Source organism: Eupeodes corollae, chromosome X (assembly GCF_945859685.1).
Source record: "Eupeodes corollae chromosome X, idEupCoro1.1, whole genome shotgun sequence".
NCBI lineage: Eukaryota > Metazoa > Arthropoda > Insecta > Diptera > Syrphidae > Eupeodes > Eupeodes corollae.
Window position 1 is genome coordinate 5361022 of NC_079150.1, and position 23380 is coordinate 5384401.

The following is a 23380-nucleotide window of genomic DNA, read 5'->3' on the forward strand; positions in this document are numbered from 1 at the left end:
AATAGAATAGAATAGAATAGAATAGAATAGAATAGAATAGAATAGAATAGAATAGAATAGAATAGAATAGAATAGAATAGAATAGAATAGAATAGAATAGAATAGAATAGAATAGAATAGAATAGAATAGAATAGAATAGAATAGAATAGAATAGAATAGAATAGAATAGAATAGAATAGAATAGAATAGAATAGAATAAATTCTAAACGGTGCCAATTCGGTACAATAGAATAAATACAATTGGTTTTGTGTTAGCTGAAGGTCGAATTTGCACTACCATTATTTGCACATCATTAATTTAAAAATTTGAAATTAATTTTATAGTATCACCCACTGGTTGCACACAATCCAATAAATGTAGAGCTGAATATTAGAGAAATTATTGAATTATGACTTTTCCGTTCACACAATACAATAAATGTGGAGCTGAATATTAGAGAAATTATTCAGAATATATTTGTTTTTGAAAGTCAATTCTGCACTCCCTTAAAAACTGTTTTCAGGCAATAATTGTTGATCATCAAGCTAGAAGAAAAAAATTAACAAAAAATGCAATTTTCCCGAACATGTTTTTTTTAAGTATGGTCACTAAAAATTCTATTCTTAGAGCTTAAGTTGGTTTTTATTACTAATTTTCAAATCGACTTTGACACCCGACCTAGCTCCCTGTATATACCATAGTTAATAATAATCAGTAGTTTTTCAATCGAACTTATTGTTGCACACCGTGGAATGAAGTTTTTATCATGAATATAAAATAACAATTTAACAAGTTTGTTGCAAATGTAAACAAAATAATATTTGCTATCAGTGCACAGGGTTTCGCCTTGCTCTTTTTTACTTGTGTGTGTGTGTGTGTCTTTTTTAAATTTTTAGACGATGCGCTGCGCTCTTGTAGCTAAGCAGCGAGAAGCATAGCGTATTTATTCACATATCACATATATTGCTGGTGCTACTTTTCTGCTTGCTTAAAGGCGGCCGCAAAAAGTGTACCCAGTAGTCAGCCAGTAAAACCCAGCCTATCAGCATCAGCATGTTAATCTATCCACAATTTGAATTCACATTGCCTTTGCCAGTTACCCCCGGCATTTCAAAGCGATCGGTCGTGTTTCATTGAGAGTTACTATTTATTTATTTTTGATTTTTTAAAACCTTTCAAATGTTTAGATCAAAATGCATTAATATATATTTTTAATCCAACGATTTCTTAAACATAATTCAAAATTAAAAAAATAAATTTAGCGTAAAATTTTTTTTTCTAAACTTTCGCAATTTTTTCCGAAACTACGGAAAACGGAGAAAAAATGTTTTATGTTTTATAAATATAACATTCAATTCAATTTTTTATTTTTTATCTTCGTTTTTGTTGCTTCACAGTATTAAATCAGGCGAAAATGAAAATAATATAACAACAAATGTAATTTATGTACCCATATAGACACAATTTTAAATTTAAATCTGTCGCGCCTTTGAGCGATACCACACACATTTTGCGCATAAAAAATACTGAACTGAACCTCAGACAAACAATTAATTGTTCGAAATGTGTTTCAATATGTAGCGCTTTTTTCTTGTTTTCTTATTTTTTTCCTGATTGAATTTCTTTTGTAGTTACTTTTTAAATGCTTCAAATAATTTGTTTTATTGTTTTGAATTAAATGATTCATTATGTTTTTGAAGAAAAAATACAAAAAAAAACGATACCATGTTAAAATTTTCAGAAACAAACAGATTCCCCAATAATTTGATTTATAAAATAAAATTTTAATACAAAACTAAAAAAGAAAAAAAACAGCAACTATAAATTAATTACATTTATATTCGATCGTGTGCTCAGAAATTTTTGTAGATCGTTTGTGTTTCTTCTTATATTAAAGAACAAGGTCGGTCAATGAAAGAAAGGATCGCAAGTGGTGAGTCTGAGAGTTTTTGTTTTGTTTTATTTTTTCAATTTCGAATTTCTTTTCCTTTACTGTTATTTCTTTCTTTAAATATTTTGTACTGTATATGGATGCAGGGTACATGTACATATTAGGTCAGAAATAATAATTTTTATCTTGAATTAAATTTGCGATTTTCATTTGTTTTCATTTTTGTTTTGATCTTGGGAAAGAAATTTACATAAGTAATTATACATAAGACTTGAATAGAAAAGTGAGAGTATGAAACTTAAACAAAAAAGAGTTCGTTACACTCAAAAAATGCCACTTGTTTCTAAGAAGATGCATCTTTCAAAATGTATAGATACTTGTATGTTTAATGAAGAAATGTTTTGTCAATTCATATAAATTTCAATAGTTAAGTGAATATTTATGATTCCAAATTTTTTATTCTTATAACACACGAACAGGTATCTCTATGAATATAACAAAAACATTGAAACATATTTCAGATGCTTTCTTGATAAAGAATTTATTATGCTCATATAGGTAGGTATAATATTTTGATTCGAAATATTTTTATTTCATAAATATTTCTATATGTAAACGTTTTAAATATAGATAGGTGCAAATTTTAAGTTATTGGATAAATTCTGAAAGATTCCTGAATTTGATATAAGATATAGCTTGGTATCCATACACTTATCGATCATACTAAACTTAGTAGGAATTTTTTTATTTTGATTGGATATGTATGTATAGATACTGTTTTGCTGTAAAATGTGACAAAAACGGAAAATAAAGAAATAATGTTTTCTACAAAATATACAATTTTGTATCAATGTTTAAACGATTTTTTGATGCAGTTTTTATAGTTATAAAATAATATGTACTAACGCGACATAGCTCGATTTTATTTCATCCAACTCCTTCTTCTTTCTTAAAAGTCTGATAAAATCAAGGAATATACGGAAAGCAGATTAAGTATAAACCATGATATTTTACCATTTTGAATTATTTCTCGAAACTTACAAATGGGGCTATGGAAACTGTTTGGATAACAGTCAAAATACTTTGTATAGTTAAAATATTGATAAAAATCATCGAAGAGACATATTTATGCAATTTGTAAATCGTTGAATTAAAAAACATGATCAGCTATCATTTTGATATAGGTAGACTTGACTTGATAGTTATGGAGATTATTCTAGACTTACTTTCCAGTAACTTTTATAATAAAGTTGCCTAAAATGTAAGCCAATTTTTGCCGATAAAATACTAGAAACTTGGCTTACCTTCAAGTCGCTTATGCCAACAAAATGTTGGACACACATTTTTCTAAAGATGGTGTCTTCAATTTTTTTTTTAAATTTCATCCCGCTACATTTTGTTAATGAGTTTAAAAATTACCATTTTTTTAGAAATGCAGATAACAAAACCAACAGCCTTTTAATTTTAAGCAAAATACAAAGGGGGTCCAAAATATTCGACTACACGGGCGATGTTTTTTAGTTTTATCAAATTTGATTTATGATCAGTGAATGGAATAGTCTAAAAAGTACAAACATTATTTCACAAACTCAAGGCTTAATGTTTCATAATTTTTGTTAACATTGATTTTTTTTACTACAAATTTTTTCTTAGCAACAAGATACAAAAATGCAACAACATTCAGCTTAATAAAATTTCTTACTTTTAATATATGGCTGTCATTTAAGGAAAGCTAGCACGTCATGAAAACGGTTAAAATTTTGTCAGATTTATAATAATAGAAATACTCGCAGACGAATCATATAAAATAGTTTTGTTTGATTAATAGGGGATTATTTCCAAATTATGTCTAAATTTTTCCTAAATATGCAACATAAATACTCCACAAAAAAATAATTTACACGTATCCAAAGCCCAAAAGTGAGATCTTGATAGTAGACCAAAGTTTTTCAGGACTTTTTAATAATGTCTCACAAAGCCAAAAATCCAAACAAACCAGAAGATTTGCAGCTAAAATTACTTTTAAAGACAGAAAATCTTTAGTAAGAGAATCAAGAGCTAATCTATTTATACCCAAAACATCTGAACCGATATTTTAACACTTACACTAGCTCTCCAAAAGTTCTTCGTATTTACCAGGAAGATAACCTTAAAGGACAATCCTAATAGATTGTACAATTGCAAAAATAAACAGACGTAGCATCCTGGAAGCGGATTCTTTTTGACGAAATTGTGCTACATAAGCTATAATGCATGCCTTTAGGGCTTGATGGAGGGCGGAATGCACCTTAAAGTATTGTACAAAAATTATTTATTTGGAATCGTTAGAAAATTTTTTTACGAATAGTTTAAATCCAAGCTAATTCAAGCAATGTTCAAGCTTAAAGGTGGTAAGTTTCGAATACCACTATATCAAGCAATCTTCAAGCTTAACGGTGGTAAGTTTCGAAGACCACTATCACAAACGGGTATTTTCTATACTCTTAGTGCAAAATCGTAATAGGTGGAAAAATTTAATAGCTCTTCATTTATTTTGTTAATTTTTTTTTTATTGGTTAGTAGTTTTTTATTCTAAACGTTGGTGTAAAAAAAAGACAAATGTGACTTAAGCTCTGAAAAAATGATTGCTATAATACAAATTAAAATAAAGGAAGGTATAATTGAAGCTTTTAGAAGAAAAAAAGGTTAAGTGACATTTTTGAATTTGTATGTATGTTTTTTTTTTTTGCGAAAATGATTATGCATAACGCAAATTTAGATTTATGTCTCATTGGAATATCTGTACGACCTTAAGACATGAAAACCGAAATAACTTTTGTTTTTTAATTGTTGCAAGAAGGCGTTGAATCTAATAAAAACTAATTTTTGTTACCAAAAAATAAAAACTACAAACAAAATTTTGAACGATTTTGTAAATTGTTAAAACCATTTTTACACGATTTTAACTATCTCTAAAAATGTTAAAAAGTTAAAATCAAGTAATGCCACTTTTACTTTTAGCAATGGATGCATTGGTTCAGTCAACAACTGGAAATATCAATTAATAGGTCCGTTTAAGCATAGTTGCTTTGTTCATTTTCACGAATTGTCACTTTTTAGACATGTTTGGATGCTCATTTTTTATTAAAAGGCAATTCAAAATTTAATATTTAGCAAAGGTTTAACATTATGGGCTCACTTAGTAAATTTCTAAACATTTAGCAAAACGCTAACTAGTGAATTGGTATCTTCCTAAGTTTCCGGCCGAAGAATCTCTCTACTCTCATAACAAAAGCCCATATAAGATTTATCTTTTACCGTTGCTTAATACAACAACAAATTATAAGCTCTGCATTGAGCATTGCACCTTAGAAGGCAAAGATGACGGATTGCTTGTTAGCGAGCCTTTTAAAAGGAACGTATACTCATTAAACTCATTTATTCCATTTAACTTTCCTTAATCCTACCTAGAACTAGTGCAACAGGCACAAAACATCGAATAAGCTTCCAGACTGTGTTCACTTTTGATTTGCAACAAACTATACCCTTGCCAAAACTAACAACCTCGACATCGAAGGCATTCTACATGACGCAGATGTGGTTTTATAATTTGCCAATATACATACATATGTCATTACTCCGGATGTTTAAATTTCTTAAACCATGTAAACATGTAATTACAGGAAGCACTTTTATCCGAAGGATAAAAGGAATTTATGGAAACATGAACTTTTTTGAAGTGCTAAAAAATATAGGAATATAATAAAAAGTGTCAGCAAAAACGGTTCCCGATAAAATTCAAGACCCAACAAAACCATGGAACTTGTCGAAAAAAAATGCCAGCAACTCAAAACTTAAAAAATTATTGCAGTAAATACAGTTCATTCCCCAGAAACATATTTGGTTTTATGAAAAAGCAATGAAAAATTTTGAAAAAGATAATATCGATTTTGGTGTACTTGAGTTTTTGTTGGAACCAAGATAAAAATTATTTACGTATCGTGCTAGAAAGTCGACATTTTTAAGTTTCAAACACAAATTCAATGATCTCTTCTGGTTATATTATACTACTAAGTAACCGAGGTCAATCTCCTTTCAAGCCTCTGACAAAGGTACCTAAAGCTTTGTCACGATAACAATGGGTCATATTGTTCATAAAACCTAGACGACCTGATAAATTATCAGAGATCATGGTATTATTTTGAACTAAGATAGTTATACACATGATATTTTTACTAAGTCGTTTATGTTTGTCCAGTCTCTATTTTTGAGATTTCTGAGACTGAGAATTTTCTCAACCTGATTAACAGATAAGGAGTATAAAATATAAACAAAATTCACTACTCATTCTCACCTAGTAATGAAATTACCTTTTCTCTCTTAATTTTTGAATAGCGCGTTAGAGAATTTATGAGAAATCGAAATATAAAAATTCTTTTCTCAAAATTTTGACAACAAGAACTCAAAAATAGTATGAGACATTAACATTGACATGAGAATAGAAAAATCTCTGAGATCTTGAATATGTAAACAGGCCAATTATTGGCTGATCTATCTAGTAATTTAAATCCTTTGCGCGATTCGTTACTGAGTTCAATATTGTTCATGCTTAAACTTGAAGGATTTTTAAATAAATCTAGCGAAAAGTTGTCATACGGGTTCACATTTAGAAGCTAGGAAGGTGAAACATGTGAAGTGAATACAATCAAAAAGAATGTGCACTTTAAAAATGTTGCGAAAAATGACAAATATGCATTCAAAACTATGTGTTCTACGTTTTGCAACTTCAATGCCCTTTTATTATTAGAAGCAAATATACTATCCACAAACAATCTTAAATGTTTCTTAATACATTTCTTAATTTTATTTACATACAGAAAATTCCCTACAACAAAGAACAAATATTCTTGAATATTTCCTTGTTTAAAAGTTGAACTTAATTCAAGTCATATTTAATTTCAAATCGAATTTAATGCAACAATAACTTCAAATCATAAACAAACAATGGAAATGATATTTTTTCTTATAATACTAAATTTTATAAAAAAATAAATAAAAAAAAGATATAAATTATCTTTTGGTTAATATATTTTGAATAGGGTATTGACTAATGGCAAATGTTAAGGCTACTAAATATGATAAGGCTATCGATTCTTTTGAAGAATGTGCAATCACAACACGCATTTGCGTAGAAATTGGTCAAGAGTTTTATGGCATATTAATTTGTATACAAACAGATTATTCAAATTGTATAACAGAGCTTCGACTGTACCCTCATTATAATTGTAGTTAGAATTTTCTGAAATCCAATCATTCGAAAATGTTCAATGAATACAAGGATACTTAAGGATAATGAATTATATTTGTATTCAAACAATGAAAATTAGGGATTTAAATAATTTATATTTGAGTGCTATGTGCAAATATTTGTTTTTTTTTTTTTTTTAAATATATACAAATTATTTTAATTTTAAATTCATTTAAAATTCTTCCACAATAAAATGTATCTTCTTACAGAGACAAAAATGTTACTGCTCAACATATCACTAAGCTAAATAGTTTTCAACACAACCTTTCTTAATTGGCAAGACAACAACAAAATTGCAAACACGAAACTTAAAAGTGGAACTATGGCCCTTTCGTCAGATGGTGATGATTGCTTTCAGCTAATCGATAGCAAGTACAGATGTAAACATAGATGTAGATGTAGAAAATATTTGAAAGACTACTATCAACACTTTGTTGGTTACCGTCATGTTAAAGAAGAAATCATTTTTCTAGAACAGATCCGTCAGGCATCAACACATCATCATGAACAAGAATATCAGGCAACAGGACCTCATGGTTTCGATAAATACAGTAAGAAACGATGCAACTGTAAAACCAAAAAAGTTAAACCTGAAAAAATCGATGATGATGATGTTGATGATGGTGAAGATGATGATGAATATCATGATCATGATAAATATTATCGTGTTGATGATGAAGATGACGATGATGAATATGATGATGATGATGACGATAATGATGATGATAATGATGATCATCATGATCATCATCATTTTCGTGAGATAAGTTTTTTGGAGTCAACGTCATCTTCATCGTCAGAAAACTGTACGTCAATTTTTGCACAAGAGTTGCATAGAAAAGCATTTACGTCACCACTGGAGGATAAAAGACCAACAACAAATTCATTTGTTTTAGATCCATTAGCTGAAACATTAGTGCCAAATAAATTCGAATCATCTGCGCCGCCTTCCATTAGTAGTAGTAGTTCACTATCATCATTAACAAAATGTACAAAAAAAGTTCCTTATTCAAGTTTTCATCACACAAATTTGGATTGGCGGTCCCGAAGAACTTTGACACAATCAACAACAACAACAACAGCAACAACTAAATTTAAATCTTCATCGACTTCAACAACATCTTGTGATATCTTATATGATTATTCAATTATAAATTCAACTACTAGTTCATTAAATAAATTGACTAAAGTGACTTTTGGGAAAAAGTTATCGGTTGAAACAACAACGAAGTCATCTTTAAGGAAGCCTCCTAAATTTAGATGTAATTATATGCTGATTATATTGATTATGATAGTTAAAGAGTGTCATCTTAACTTCAGTGATACTTTAAATCGCATAAGACGTAAGACTCAATTCCTTCTTCCTTTACTTATACTCTTGCAATTGCTTATGGCTGTACCATTTACGCATTGCACTAGTCCGCCAAATACGAACCAGTCCTTAGCTGCAGCCATGTCTGCTTCTAACTCATCGGCAGCAGACTTATTATCATCATCGACATCACCATCCACAGCAATTACATCAACTGCATCTTTAAGTAATTTGAGTTTTCAAAATAGAAAAATAGCAGACCAAGAAAAACATGGCCAAGGTCAGAGATCTTCAGCACCATCGGTAGTTTCACAATTATCAACAGCATCAAGAATAAGTGAAATATCACACCGTCCAACAGGTGGTAGTAGTATAACAAGTTATTTCGGTCACGAGGCGAAAATTCGACGTGATCCTAGTTTAAGTTATACCAATAGCGGTTGTCATTCATGTCAAATGCGTGAACAAGTTAAAGCCGATAATCTAGAATCGATAAAGCGGCACATTTTACTGCGCCTCGAGATGCAGACAATACCGAATATAACTGCCCCCCAGGTTCCACGTACGATAATAGAAAACTTTTATAAAAGTCATAGTTTCAATGGAAACAAAAAAGGTTCGTCTTCATCTTCAATTCATAACCAGCAAGAAAATTCACATTCATATTCAGAAGGAGCATCTGACACGAAAAATGGCTTAGTGTATAAGACTTATCCTTTATCACAATCTGATACGTTAATCGATAGTAACAGTAATTCAAAGGTCAACGGAGGAATCAAGCGAAACGACAATAATATGCAGGGCGATGATCCAAACATTTTTCCAAGCGATTTCGGTCAAAGTGTTGACCATGATGTGGACGATGACGATGACGAAGGAGGAGAAAAAGATGATGAGCTGCTGAGGAATAATCTAGAAGATGAAGTTTTTTCTGTGATCAATAGCGTGTATGTTTTTCCAACAAGTAAGTAAACTATATTATTGCTATTGACTCCCATGTCCGAAAGTGTCTGAAGTTTTATTAGTAAAATAATAGATCTTAATTTTGGAAAAATTCTCATGGCATATCTTATATTAAATATAGAACCTTTGAAGATATTTCAGTCACATGAATGGTCAATTCGATATTATTTGAACCGGATTAGGTCAAATGTTTATAAACCACAGCTTTTATTAAAACTGCAGTCGTTAAGTTTTCCTTACCTTGAACACAAACCATGCAATACTTTTCCAAGGAATATTGGCGTTTTTGGAATAAGTTTTTTTTTAAATATAAAAATGAAGCAATACGGTGTACTCATGCAAAACGCAACATAATTATTAAGAACAAATTGTATGAAATTTCATTTTAAACTTATTAAGTATCTTACTTGGTTGCCCGAGTTTCTCATTACATAATTATGATTTGTCGGTTTTCACTTGACGGTATGCTAAATTAAAAAAAAGCTTTGTATCTTTCGATTTAATTGTTTAAAAAATAGTAGTTTAAGAGTAAATTTTTGATGGCGATCCCGAATCCTAATTTTGGTTTAAACTATCATCTAGAATGTTGTACAAAAATCCGATTTCAAAATTATTTTCGGATAAATATAAAATGTTTTCAAATACAAAATCCTAAAAAACCACCGTGTTTTTTCTGAAAAATATCTAAATAGATCTCTATGAACTCTGCTACTTTTTTGAAACTTTGTGTTTTCTGAATGCAATTTTCAGTTTCTTTATTATGGCCCTTAGTTCAACTCAAAATATCAATTTTATAGTGAATACTATTTTAACAGATTTTTACCATCATCATTTTGATTTTTTTTTTTCAAACTTAGGTAATCCAAGTACTAACTTTGTATTTTGATATTTCCAGTGCCCCGTGTGCGACATAATCGAAAAGCTGAAATACTCAATTTTAAATTTAAAGGCAGCGAACATTCAACAATATCACAAGCTCTACTTCACGTATATATTCGCGGTCGAGATTGGATGCATGAAAACGAGCCAGTTCAATTCGATCAGAAAAATATAAATGATGATCACAATGAAATCGTCATAACAATTCATAGAGTTATACGTCGTATAAATAGCACAATTGCAACACATACTGTGAACATAAACGAATCCAAGCATAAGATTCCAAACGGACTAGGTCAATGGATTTCGATAGATGTTACACAATTAGTACAGGGATGGGTAAGAAATACGACAACAAACCAAGGAATAGTGATAAAAGCGGCCGAAGCTTGGATGAGGCCATTTATTACAACAGGAGATCTACCCAATAATAAAGCATTTGTGAGTATTGGGTTTGTTTATGGTTAATTATTTTAATTTACTGTTGGTGTCGGTTTAAAGGTTAAAATCACACACTAATAAAATAAACTTTTAAAGAAAACTAGATTACCTTCAACAAATATTTTTAAATTTTCAAGTCGTATTTGGACCATAATATAATGTGTCCTGGTATATAATCCTTTGTTTTGCAAGTGGGTTTGCTGTGGAACCACAAAATTCATACTTTTATGATGTGTTCCTACATGGGTTGTTACTGCAACTACATTTTCTACAAATATAAGGAAGCTCACATGTACGCATTTTGAAAGGCTTTAAAGAACATTATTGTGTTTAAAAGGTAAAAGCCATTAAGCTTATGTTTATTTTTTTTAGAAAGTGGAATCTTAACTTGCAATCTTTGTTAAAAAAAGAAATAAGAAGGATATGAAGATACAGTTTTCAGCAAATTTGCCTTTAAATATAAATACAAAATAAGTTAGGTGGGGCAACAGTCCGTTGAGAACGAGGGTCTTGCACTCTTCATGACTAGAAATACCCTTCTATGATTTGTCAATTCTTCTCAAGAGGCAGTACCGAAACAAACTTTTGAAGGCACAGGCAAGGATTGAACCGAAGACCTCTGGCATGACAGTCCAAAGAACTAACCTTCATGCCACGGGTGAAGTGTACTATAAATTATGTTAATTAAATATACAATTTTAGAAATTTTAAATTAAATTTCCATTTGTTCTTTTAGTGTTATGTAAGTGCTTTTATCAAAATACTTTTACAGTATTTAAGTTACTAAGTATCCTTATTCGGTTGAACCGTTATAGTGTTTTTATTTTTATTCGTTTTTTTTTATTTTATTAAATTTTTAAATGTAAATGCAAGAAAAGTTTTGTGGTAAAATATCTTAAGTTGGCATAATCGGTTTTACTTTTTAGATAGACATTTAAATGGCTCTTACGTAATTGCGCGAAAGTTAGCGAAATTTAACGAAACTGAGCAGAACGTCTGTTATGGTTAGTGACATATAAGGCTGCGTATTGGCTCGTTCCCTTAAGCTGGATTAAGCTAGGTTAAGTCTATTATAGTTAAGGCTTTAAGCAAATGTCAAATTTGAAACGTATTTGCTTTAGTTCTGATAACTTTTCTTTCGGTTTTGACATTAGCTTACTTTTGGTTCAGTCTATTATAGTTGGGCTTTAATAGATTAGTATTCATATACAGCCTTATTATTGAAAATAGTAAGTGGCAAAACTAGTCATATACTCGTTATTGGATATATTAGTTATGGAAGAAATATAATTGATAAATTTTAAAATCTTATGCACAGGTACTTGAAATATTTTTTCCTACATTGATAAAGCTTTAAAATTTATTTTCAACCACAAATTGGCATATTGGTTCCCGAACTCATTATTCCCAAAAAATAAGTAAAGCTAATTGCACCGCGCGCCGCCGCTGACCCGATACAAACACATGTTAAAATATAAAACAGCGAAATCATAAAAAAGGCTATTTCGATTTTAACTTCGCTTAGAAAGTACACAAAAAAGTTTTGTTTAAAGTGAATCAAAATCTATTAAAGCTTTTTAACATAAAAATGTGTTCATATAATATCCACATTCTTTTATTCAAAGATAGTAAAGTTTATATTTATCTAGCTGACCCAAAGAACTTTTTACCGCCATATTTATTATATTTATAGTTAAATAGTGTTGGATGGTACCGACGACTTAAATTTTAGCAATTTGAAGTGCAGTTTTAAGATGTGGACTTTTTCGCTGTGAGCAAATCATTTTAAAGCATTGTTCCGTCGCTTGCGTCGTTTGAGCTGGTTTACAAGGTTTTTTTATAAGTATAAGAACTTTTGTTTCTCTTTTAAGAGGAATTGTTGTTTCTCTGAAGACAAGTTGGGTAGGGGTGTATTTTCTGTTTCTGAAAATGTACAATGCTTCTATTTTTAATGGAGGAAAAACCGCAACAACTTCTCGAGCCCAATTAAACATTGTTGAATCTGCTTTTGCCAAAGTATCTTCTATTTGGATGGGGTCTCCGGAAGCACCAACATAAATGCTGATGTCAGCGTATACTCCAATAAAATCGGGATTTTGTAGCGGTTGAAAAAGTTTCGCATTTACTTAGCAACGTCCCATTGATGAAGCTGCTTGATAACTGGCACCATCATAACCCTATCAAGAGCTTTTTTTAAAATCAGATGACATGATTACGCTGTGTTTGGTTTTGAAAAAGTGTCCAGAAAGTGTATGATCCAAAAGATGAAGGATTGTTGAAACTGCTCTTTTAGGTCGGAAACCATGCGCCACCTAATTTATTTTTAATTATTATTCTATTAACCAACCAATTCATCTAGCAATAATTTTGTCAAACATTTTTGAGAGAGAAAGCAGAGAAATTGGACGATATACATTGAAGTCAGGTTGATTTCGTGATGTTTTCGCGAATCGGCTTAAGTTTTGCTCTTTTCCAGTCATGCGGAAAAGTTCAACTCGATATAATGTTATTATAAAGAAGGCAAATTCTGCCTTTGAGGCTGCCGTTGCATAGTTTTACTATCTTGTAGATGATTTTGCCCTCGTCTGGGTGGGTTCATTTTGCCATCTTAAAAGTCATTTCCAGTTCAGTACGCGTAACAAGTTCTGCTAAAAGTTCACAAGATCTATGGTTTGTGGGCGATAAATGGTTTTGTAGACTGAAATTTGTTGTATTATCAATAATACTCGCTTCATAAGTACGGTCTGAATCTGAACTATATGTTTGCCATTTTTTTTGCATTACTTCTGGGTTTATTTGCATTTTACCTTCTAAGAGCATGGAAGACAATTATCAAGCTGAGTTCGGGCAGCGGATAGATCTAATCGTACTCCATAGGGTTCTCATATCAAGTGACGCATTCATTGTTTTTATGAATTTATCCTATGAAGCTCTTTTGGAGATAATTGACTCCTAGAAGGTGCTTTTTTTCGTCGTCGGTATTGCTTTTGCCGAGCAGTTCCTATAATTTTTTTTTTATATTGATGCTTCCTGGTTTGTGTTTTCGGTTGTGGATGATTGTGAACTAAGACATTTTGTGGTTTTTGCCTTGAAACGATTGACAAGTTTAGGACTCGGTATATGGTCCCTACTTTCTGCGTTTCAAAGTACCTACCAATAAAGGAGCGGTGCCAGATCTTCAGTGGCAAAAGTCACATCAGTTGCAAACAAATTATTTCAAGTGCCTAATGGCTGAATCACAAACATGCTTCAGCTTCGGCTTCGTCTGCGTTAGGGTGGGCCTGCTTCGAGGTTGCCTTGAATGACATTTCTATTATTTCATCTCCCTCCAAAGAGCAAATATTTTGTTTCTTGACATTTTTGTACAGCTGTTGAGCTGTCAGACAAACCAAATGTTCTGATAATTGAACTAGAGGTTCCGTTTGGAGTCACATTACGTTACATTACGTTCTTTTCCTTACGATTGTCAAACGAAACGTGAGGTCGAAGCTCCATTGTGATAGAATGCATTGAAAAAAAGTCAGCTGAAGCACGTTTGTGATTCAGCCATAAGAATTTTGGTGACCCGTCATTTAAGGCTATGAGTCCGCGATCATTGGAAAACATTTCTAATAATCCACCTGAGTTGTTTTTAGTATTTGATCCCCATAGTGTACTATGAGCATTCATATCAACCATTTTAATATGATGGCAATTGTCGTTAACAGTGGGAATACTATTTGACAATTCTCAATTAATAACTACTTCATGCTCCCTATATACATTTGTAATTCTAATAGATTTTTTCAGAGGTATCTCATAATTTGGTGTAGTAAGTTTATATCAAAAGGTAGTATGGAAGCTTATTTGTATATATGATTTTTAACTAAGATGCCTATGCCAGCTTTTGAATATTCAATCCATTATTGTAGGGTTTTTTTTTGTTTGTTTAGGAGTAATGTGTTAGTTGTGTTGTCGTTAAGCTGGTACTGGAGGAGTATTTTGTACAGATGCTGTTGTGGTTGATGGTGAGGAGGTGGTAGGTACTATTGAAATGGTGGTGGTGGTGGAGACTGCAGGTAAGGAGCTTTTCTCTCAGACGTTTTGTTGATCACGTAATCTAGAAGTCTCCAAACGAGCGTTCATTGTCTCTGCCATGGTTGGCTTCCTTGCGCTTTCTGGGAGCTGGTTAAAAGCAATGTTATTATTGTATATTGCCCAAGCACCGCAAATAAAACAGCGACGATCGGCTTTGATTTTGTTTATCGATTTGTATCGTAGAAAGGCAGGGCAGGCAGGGTGGAATGGAGTGTGGCTCTCTTCCTTACAATTACTAGGTACAATTTCGCATTTATCATGAGGTAAAGGGAGACAGGAATTTGTCTGCTGTTTAAACATTCAAAACCTTAAGCAGTAAATCACCTGATCTCATTGCTTTCGATACATATGCTACGGTTGATATGAATAGGATTATACATTTGTTGAAGGAGGGCGCAGATTATCACCTGATTTTTCCATTTCTGTTACTACTATGTAGCGCGGAATATTACTATCATCCTGAATTACGCGCAAGCCTGGGTAGGGTATTCCTCTTCATCATTTCATCATCTTCATCTTCATCGTGAAGGGGAATCATCATTTTTCTTGCATTTATATTTTGGTTTATTACTGTTGTTATTGCTCTGGTTTAAGTCTACCTGAGGAGAAAGGTGGTTTATAAAAGAACTTACTCCCCGAAAAGTAAGAATTAAAACAGGTTAACACTTAACTTTGCAACAAAAACCACTTTAAAACAAAAAAAGTGTGCACACAGCGTTTGCCAAAACAGGACTTTTCTTGTTTTTTCTAGGCTGGAAACGAACAATTAATTTTAGTTGGGCTATCCGATTTGTTGTAGGTGTTGAACAAGCAGAACTGAAAGACTTGTTGATAGCAATCATGTGCAGCATTTCTGAACTTCCGCAAAATACCTTCATTGGCGAAGAGTCTTGTCAAACGGTTGTCGGGTTGAAAAAAGTCCGCAACTGCGCAACTCTTAGCTTGTGTCATTTATCGATAGAAGCCTATTTCTGAAATCCTAACCAAAGTTATAAATATCTACTTTGAACACTTTTCGGTTTAATTCGAAACATTATTATTTACTTAAGTATAAACATAGTCCTTGCAATGAAGAAAAAATAATAAATAAAAAATGTCATCGATTTTATTTTTGATTTAAGAAAAAAACATCAATTTTTTACGAAATTGAACTGTAAAACGTATTTTTATTACCTCTATACCAAAAATATTTTTAAACTAAACCTGAAAAATTTTATATAAAATAAAATAATAAAAAAAAACCTTTTAACGATTTTAAAATACAAATTTTAAATTAAGCTTTTTTGATAAATCAAATGGCATTCAAATTTTTAAAAACAAACTTTTTTGCGGGTACATTTTTAAATCATAAAATGCTGGAAATATTTTTAAACATATTCTTTGGATACATAAGAAAGTTCGTACATTTTATTTTATCAACAAAAGGGTTAAACGCAAAGAGAACATTAAACAGTACATGGCTTACTGTATAATGAAAATTCGTGGTCAAATTTATATGACAAATTGCTTTAAAGTTCAGTCTTTTCAGCCAAGCCACAAAAAACAAATATGGCTACTTGTTTTTAAACAATCATTCACTTAACGTCTAAGAGCGACAACAGTTAGAAAAAGAACAGACCTCTGGCTAACAATACCCTTGTATTAATTGGTTTTAGGTGCTGCCGTCGTTTTATTTTTGATATTTTGTTTGTTTCAAACTGCTCACAACACTTAAAGCAGACTTGTTAGACTCCCGTTTTAAATCGAAAAACATTTTTTTAATGATAGTCATGTTTGGTCCTTAAATGATCGTGCTCTTGACATAAAATTAACCTATTTAAGTCGTATTTTGTTTTTAACTGAAACCGATGAATACACAACATATAATTTTCAAAAACTACCACTAAAAATATATAGGGTCCGGCATCTAACGTTTTTTTCAACAAGTGCCGATTTCGTGAATGGGAACACTTAGCTCATTTCTGATTTGACCTTCCGCTGAACGAATCATCATGTTTTCAGATGAAGCTCATTTTGATCTTGCAAGCAAAATTGTCGCATTTGGGGCACAGAAAACCCATTTTAAAAAAAAATTTTGGCGGACCCTTTATTATATTTGAAAGGAGCTTTTATTGCTATCAATAAAATACATTTTCAGCAAGATAAATTCCAATGTCAAGTATCGTTTTTCAAAAAGAAAAAATGTATTTGAAGCTAAATTTACTTTGTTAATTAATTTTTAAAGATTTAATGATAAAATTTAATTTTTACTGACCAGAGCTGATTGCAAGATGCCAACAAAATTCCTTTTGATGGTGTTAAAATTTTGTACTGTTTTGATGGCATCGTCAAAAATATTATTACTGATAAAATCAACAGCAATAAGAAGTTAATACCTCTAATTTAATGAAGTAAACTTACTGATTGGTATAAACGTTCATCAGTAAAACATTTCGGATGTCTTTTGTTTCAATTTTTAGATAGATAATTTCTTTATTCTTATTAATGAATTCATATATTACATTGCACTCGAATACATAGACATAGTTGACAATAACATTGTATAAAAAGAATAGTTAGTGTGGGGTTACAAAAAATATAATTTAAGAAAAAAAAATAATATATATTATTTATATTGAAAATTATGAATTAGAAAATTAAAAATAGTATAAGCAAAAATAAATTTGAAAATTAAAAGAAAAATTACTAATAGCTATGACCGGCCCTGAAATGAAACAGTTACCTGCCGACAACGTACATTTTAGATGAAGATCTGGCTGTTATTTACGAAGACTTCATTCGTCCAAAACTCGCACTTCCTTAAGCTCAATTTCGGAAGTACTGTCAAGTATATAGATTCTTTTTTCTAACCACACATCGATAATGTGGAATGCTTTACTCAACTCTGTTTTTCCCTATAATTTTGATATTCAAAACTTTAAGACCGATTTTTAGTCTTACAAGTTCCTTACTGGTTTGATTTGTGTGCCAATGCGTCGCGATGTAGGTGGCCTGGCCACATAAGTTTTGTGCCTTTTTATCTAGCATATAATATTTTGAATTGGTTAGTTTATTAGGTTGATTTTGAAAACTTAAATAATTAATTTATGGAATGTTGAGCTCTACACCTTATGTACGATTTTTGTCTAATCAAGTCGTATAAAATAACCCAGATTATAATAAGACTAAGAAAAATCGTGTGTACATTCGAGTATTATCGAAAAGTTTTATTTTACTATATATAATAAATTATACGAGTAACCACAAGCAAAGTTTTAAATTATAAATCTTTTTATTTTTCTTTTTTCTTTCCTCTCTTCCTTTATAGACAGTTTATATAGAAATGCTAACAAAAGACAATAGAAAACGTCGAACAAAACGTAACACGTCAATGAATTGCTCCGAGAGTGACAATGAAGAACGTTGCTGTCGCTATCCGTTGGTTGTCAATTTTATTGAATTCGATTGGACATGGGTTGTCGCACCCACTCAATTCAATGCGTACTTTTGCAATGGCGAATGCAAGCTTGGTTTTTTAGAAAAGTACCCACATACTCATTTAATGCAATTAAGCACAGCACCACAACCGTGTTGTTCACCAACTAAAATGAGTCCATTAAGATTGTTGTATTTTAATACAGAAAATACACTGGTTATGAGCACAATACCTAATATGGCCGTTGAGAAATGTAGTTGCTCTTAGTCCTTATATTGCTTTATAAGAACAATAAAATCGTTATAAAATTTATACCAAAAAATACTTAGTGATAATGCACAATACCAAAATAAATGGTGATATTTAATAAAAAAAAAAAGAATAAAACAAAATAATGCACTCTATCTAAGTGCTGCCAAAATTCAAAATGATGCAAAAAACATAACAGTCTATAAGAAATCATTATCTTAAATATTAAAATATCTCATATCAGCAGTACTTTGTTAATGTGTAAATCTTAACGTCGGCATATAACATTTAATTTGGATTGTAAATATTTCTTATTTTCTATTCATTGATTAAAAAAAAATGTTGGTTATTTTGTAAGTTTAATTATTATTTTTTGTTGTTCTAAATATTTAAAATAGAAAATCTAGTGATAAGATATATATTATACATTTAGCTTTAAGCTGTTAAAAAATTGTAAATAATATTACTTCAGTGCTACTATAAAGTAAAACCACTCGATATACCAATGTTTGTTATGCATATTAATCCTTAAAAAATATTTCGAATTGAATTTCTCACACGCAAGGTTATCATACATTTATTTTTGTTTTCACTTGCAAGTTGGATAATACTTGGTTTCAAAAATGTTACTTGTTTCCGATCAATGTCTCCTTGGTTTTGTATTATGCTTTTACTTTTATTCCTCGATTTCATAAAACGGAAATGCTACTAATACCCACAGAAAACGGATTAAAAGCTATAAAATTTCTTTGTGGTTTAAAAAAAAAAACGTTTTATTGAAAATCTTGTTGAAAATAAATTCACTCAAAACATTAAGAAAAGATTTCATCAAGCATTGCACTTGAACACTTTTTCATGAGTTTCATAAGATTATCCAAAAATAAAATCGTATTCCTTTTTTGATATTTGTTTTTCTTTATGACATGTAAGATTTTTTTTTTAAATAAATTAAATCAATTTGGAATCGAACAAAACATATTGAGACAAAATATGAAAAAATCGGATTATGTACAAATACAAAATTAAAGAAAAAAATTGAAATTTGTATGTTGATATATTGATTTCGGAGTCAGTAGGTCTTTATAAAAATTTCAAATCATATGGAAACAACCATTAATGTTTGATAATTTGAACGTAAAACCAACTTCCTCTATAGAGTCTATTTCTATCAAGCCTTGTTGTTAAGCATAAACTCCTATTATGATGTGTGTATTAAAATTATATGCTGACACAAATTATTAGTTGTTGATTAATTTCAAGTACAGGCATGATTTTGTAAATACCCAAAACTGCACGAAAAGCATCCATTTGTAGGTTATCATTTTAGCGTTAAGCAGGAGGTGAGGTGCACAAACTTTCATTATGTGACACCCAGTAATGGGTGATATAGATACGATTGTCAACATCAAATTGAATTTGAAAACAGTAGTGTCATGTATTCATCTTTTTATTATATTATTATATTTATTATAAGACATACAAATCATCAAGATAAATAAAAAAACCTAACACATATGTTTATTAAATTAACTTAATGCGCCGCCGTCCAACTTTAGAACTTTAAAAATGTATGTTTTCCTTATAATATAATGGTAAAGTTGGCTTCCTGTACCTTATGTAGCTTAATTGATAACATTAAAATTAAAAGCAAAATTTTAAATGATATTAACTAAAACATGCATTCAAACATTTGGATTCCTTATGATTAGATGCAATAAAACTTCACTAAAGACATGTATCTTTCGATATTAATTTCTTTAAGAAAAGTCAAATTTCACAGGAAATAAATGTTTGATACATTCTCTTTCGTATTTCGTTGGACGAGCGTTTGAGTGAAAAAAGGAAAACAAAGTACTCTGGACTTTGTCAAATTAGCTGTATTTTTCTTAAGAAGATAACTCGAACCGAGCTCCAGCATTGCATAGACCTAATCTGCAATTTTTGTATGCATAGGTAACTTTAATATTACAGTCAATAATTTCTAAGCATTTTGTTCACGCATTTATGTCAACAACTAAAACAAAATTTTGGAATTCTAAAATAGCAAAACAAGCTATTTTTCTTGTATTTTAAAATCTTTGTGAATTTAAAAGGTGACCCACTTTTTTCAAAAAATTAAATCTTTTAGAAAGCAATGACTTTCTGTGAGATGACAGTTCTTGAAAATGTATATCTAACATAATCAAAAGTGTAAAATATTTTGTTTTAAGGAGCAGGTTTACAAAATATCTATTACTTGTATAACTTCTATGTCATATTGCCTTAACAAAAGAGATGTAACAATTTTTTTTCAAAATAGTTATTACCTAATCAAATAGATATATTTAAAAAAGGCCGGTGTATTTTTTAGTTTTGTTTTTTAATATTATTTATTTGCTTTTGTATTTGTCTTGTCATATTTAATTAAAATAATGTTAGCATTTTAAATACAATCTTTTTTTTAAATAACATTTCTGAAAAAAAAACAGAAGAAGAGTGTTTAAATAAAAAAAAATGTAATAAACTATATTTATATAATAAAATGTTTATGTAATAGTATATATGATAAACAATTTATAATACAACCAGACATTTTTCTTTTAACAAATATGAGCCGGTATAGAGCAAATTTTAATTAAAAAGAAAGTATTAGCAGGAGATGATTTAAATAAAAATGTCATTACTTCTATGAAATTTTAAAAAATAATATAGAACGCTTACTGAGATCTTAAGATCTCATAGAAAGATTATTACAAGAAAAAAATCCTGGAAAAAGTAATGAATAAGCCTTGTAATATATTCAATTGGTATTTAATGTTATACAAAATATAATTTATGGATTTAAAATAAGTATCTGAGAATCTTAAATGAAAAGAAAAGTAAGTCAGCTTCTTTAGTTCATATTTTTGTAATATAAATAAGAAGTCAACTCTGTTATCCAGAAAGTTTGAAGACTGAGAAACTATTTACCATTTAAAAATAAAAAGCAAAAAAAAAGTAAAAATAAAAACAATGAAGAATACAATTCTGAATAAAATGTGTATACTGATAATGATAATTAAGATATGTGAAGGTAATGAGCTAATGCACTGTAAGTACATACATACATACGTACCACAAATACATATGTTTGTGTACATAACATATTAATAAAGAAAAAATATCCTTACAATAAAGGATTTCTAAAGTTCCTTTAAATATAAAAAGATAGTTAACTTGATTTATAAAACGATTCTCTTTTTGTGTATTTATTATGATATATAATCATCCCGATTTGTTTAATTGATATTTCTCGACGTTTCATCATTTGTCTGCACTGTTGTGTACTTACGTCGATACCTGCGAAACATCTTTTCTCGTCCTCCATATCTTGGGACAGAGATATATATTTATTTATTTCAATTAAACAATTGGATATATATCTTATAAAATAACACTGAGCTTAAAAAAAAAGTTAAATTAGAACTACATGAGTTCTTATTAGAAAAGAAAAAAAATCATGTATGCATTATTTAAAAAACATACATTATCTGGGAAACAAATGTTAGCTAATAAGGTCAAATTTATATATTAATTAAATTATGATGCAATACAAAAATTAAGTAAAGATGAGAGAAAGATTTAGATTTTATTAGTCATAGGTATTTTTAGCTTGCTTTTAAATTTTGTTGTGCAATTAGTTCTAATATCTCGAGACAAAGAATTCTATGAACGATTGGATTGAATGAAAAACTAACGTTGCGAGGGCAAACAAGGACACCGAGGATGAATAAATTCAGTTAATCCTGATTTGAGGTAAGACCTATTTTTTGATAAAAATATGTAAGACATTGAGATATTTGAAAAAAAAAAATCAGTGTACAAATTTGTTAGGGGTTATGGAACAAAATGTTATATACATATTTGACATACATAGTTTGAAACACAAACTTATGCTCGTGCAGTAAAAAAACATCCTGTTAGAAGCTTATTGAGAATGTGTGTGGATGCATGGCTGGAGTTGAAAAAATATTTTACAACAATGTATACATACATATATGTAAGAGAATGCTCATCGCAAATGATTTAGAAAGAAGGAGTCTTGTTTTAAAAGGGATATGGTGATGAATGACCCATAAGGTGTGAAGTACATTATTAGTCTTTCGAACAGATATATTTGTGATTGCAACACATTAATTACCTATAAAAGGTGTACCAATGTTTTTAGAAGTATCCACATACATATTTATTTACATGTGTATGGAAGGAAAGTAAGATGATAACTTATATTTTTTCCAATATATAACTATGTTATTAGATTTCAGTTATAAGGACTAGGATTAAAAATAAGCCTGGTTAGATATGAGATATAAAAATCAGGTGCCTAAAGTTGAAATTCACTTTTAGTATGGCAAGCAATAGGTCTGGCAAAAAAGATAAAATATTCAAAAAATAGTTTTCAAAGATCGAATGCCAATGCGAAAGCAACTAGTTGACGAAGCCGATGGAAGATACTTCTTAAAGTTTACAGACATTGCTTCTGAACCAAAAATATGATACTCACTAAGGTAAAAAAATACATTATTAATATTATCTCTGAGCCATGTCTCGGACAATCATACCACCTTAATCAAAGAATTTTCAAAAATATCACGAAATCCAGCGGTTTCAGCAAGCGATCTTTGTCATATTTTTTAAGCTCAATGATACTTTAAATTGTAGTTATAACAAAAGAAAAATCAATTAGAATTAAGCACAAAAATATTGGTACAAATAAGCAAGATAAATATATAAAAAGTGTTGAAAAAAAATTATAAATGTATATGTAATCTATTAATGCTAGAATATGAATGTATTGAACTGATGATATGAAAATAAAACCTTTACAGAATTTTTTTTTTAAATTATATAAAAGAACAGGTAACGC

The 23380-nt window shown here is 30.0% G+C and overlaps 1 protein-coding gene across 11 annotated transcripts; it reads left to right on the forward strand.

Moving 5' to 3' along the window:
- Nucleotides 1–994: 994 nt before the first annotated feature.
- Nucleotides 995–18738, forward strand: LOC129953187 (uncharacterized). 11 transcript variants are annotated; one of them, XM_056066064.1, is made up of 6 exons: nucleotides 997–1244; nucleotides 1379–1418; nucleotides 1613–1914; nucleotides 7369–9435; nucleotides 10330–10754; nucleotides 18139–18738. In XM_056066064.1, the coding sequence occupies exons 4-6, from the start codon at nucleotides 7482–7484 to the stop codon at nucleotides 18511–18513; spliced, it is 2754 nt and encodes a 917-aa protein (XP_055922039.1). In that variant the 5' UTR covers nucleotides 997–1244; nucleotides 1379–1418; nucleotides 1613–1914; nucleotides 7369–7481; the 3' UTR covers nucleotides 18514–18738. The 11 variants fall into 11 exon arrangements, with proteins under 11 accessions (XP_055922046.1, XP_055922039.1, XP_055922041.1 ...); XM_056066066.1 differs by having other exon boundaries at nucleotides 1682–1914; XM_056066068.1 differs by having other exon boundaries at nucleotides 1723–1914.
- The last annotated feature ends 4642 nt before the right edge of the window (nucleotides 18739–23380 follow it).

Excerpts from the sequence above, each read along its gene's own strand:
- LOC129953187 (XM_056066071.1), top strand. The coding sequence starts at position 7,482 with ATGGCCCTTTCGTCAGATGGTGATGATTGCTTTCAGCTAATCGATAGC. Across the intron at positions 9,436-10,329 it reads CGTGTATGTTTTTCCAACAA|TGCCCCGTGTGCGACATAAT; the intron begins GTAAGTAAACTA and ends TGATATTTCCAG. Across the intron at positions 10,755-18,138 it reads TACCCAATAATAAAGCATTT|ACAGTTTATATAGAAATGCT; the intron begins GTGAGTATTGGG and ends CTTCCTTTATAG.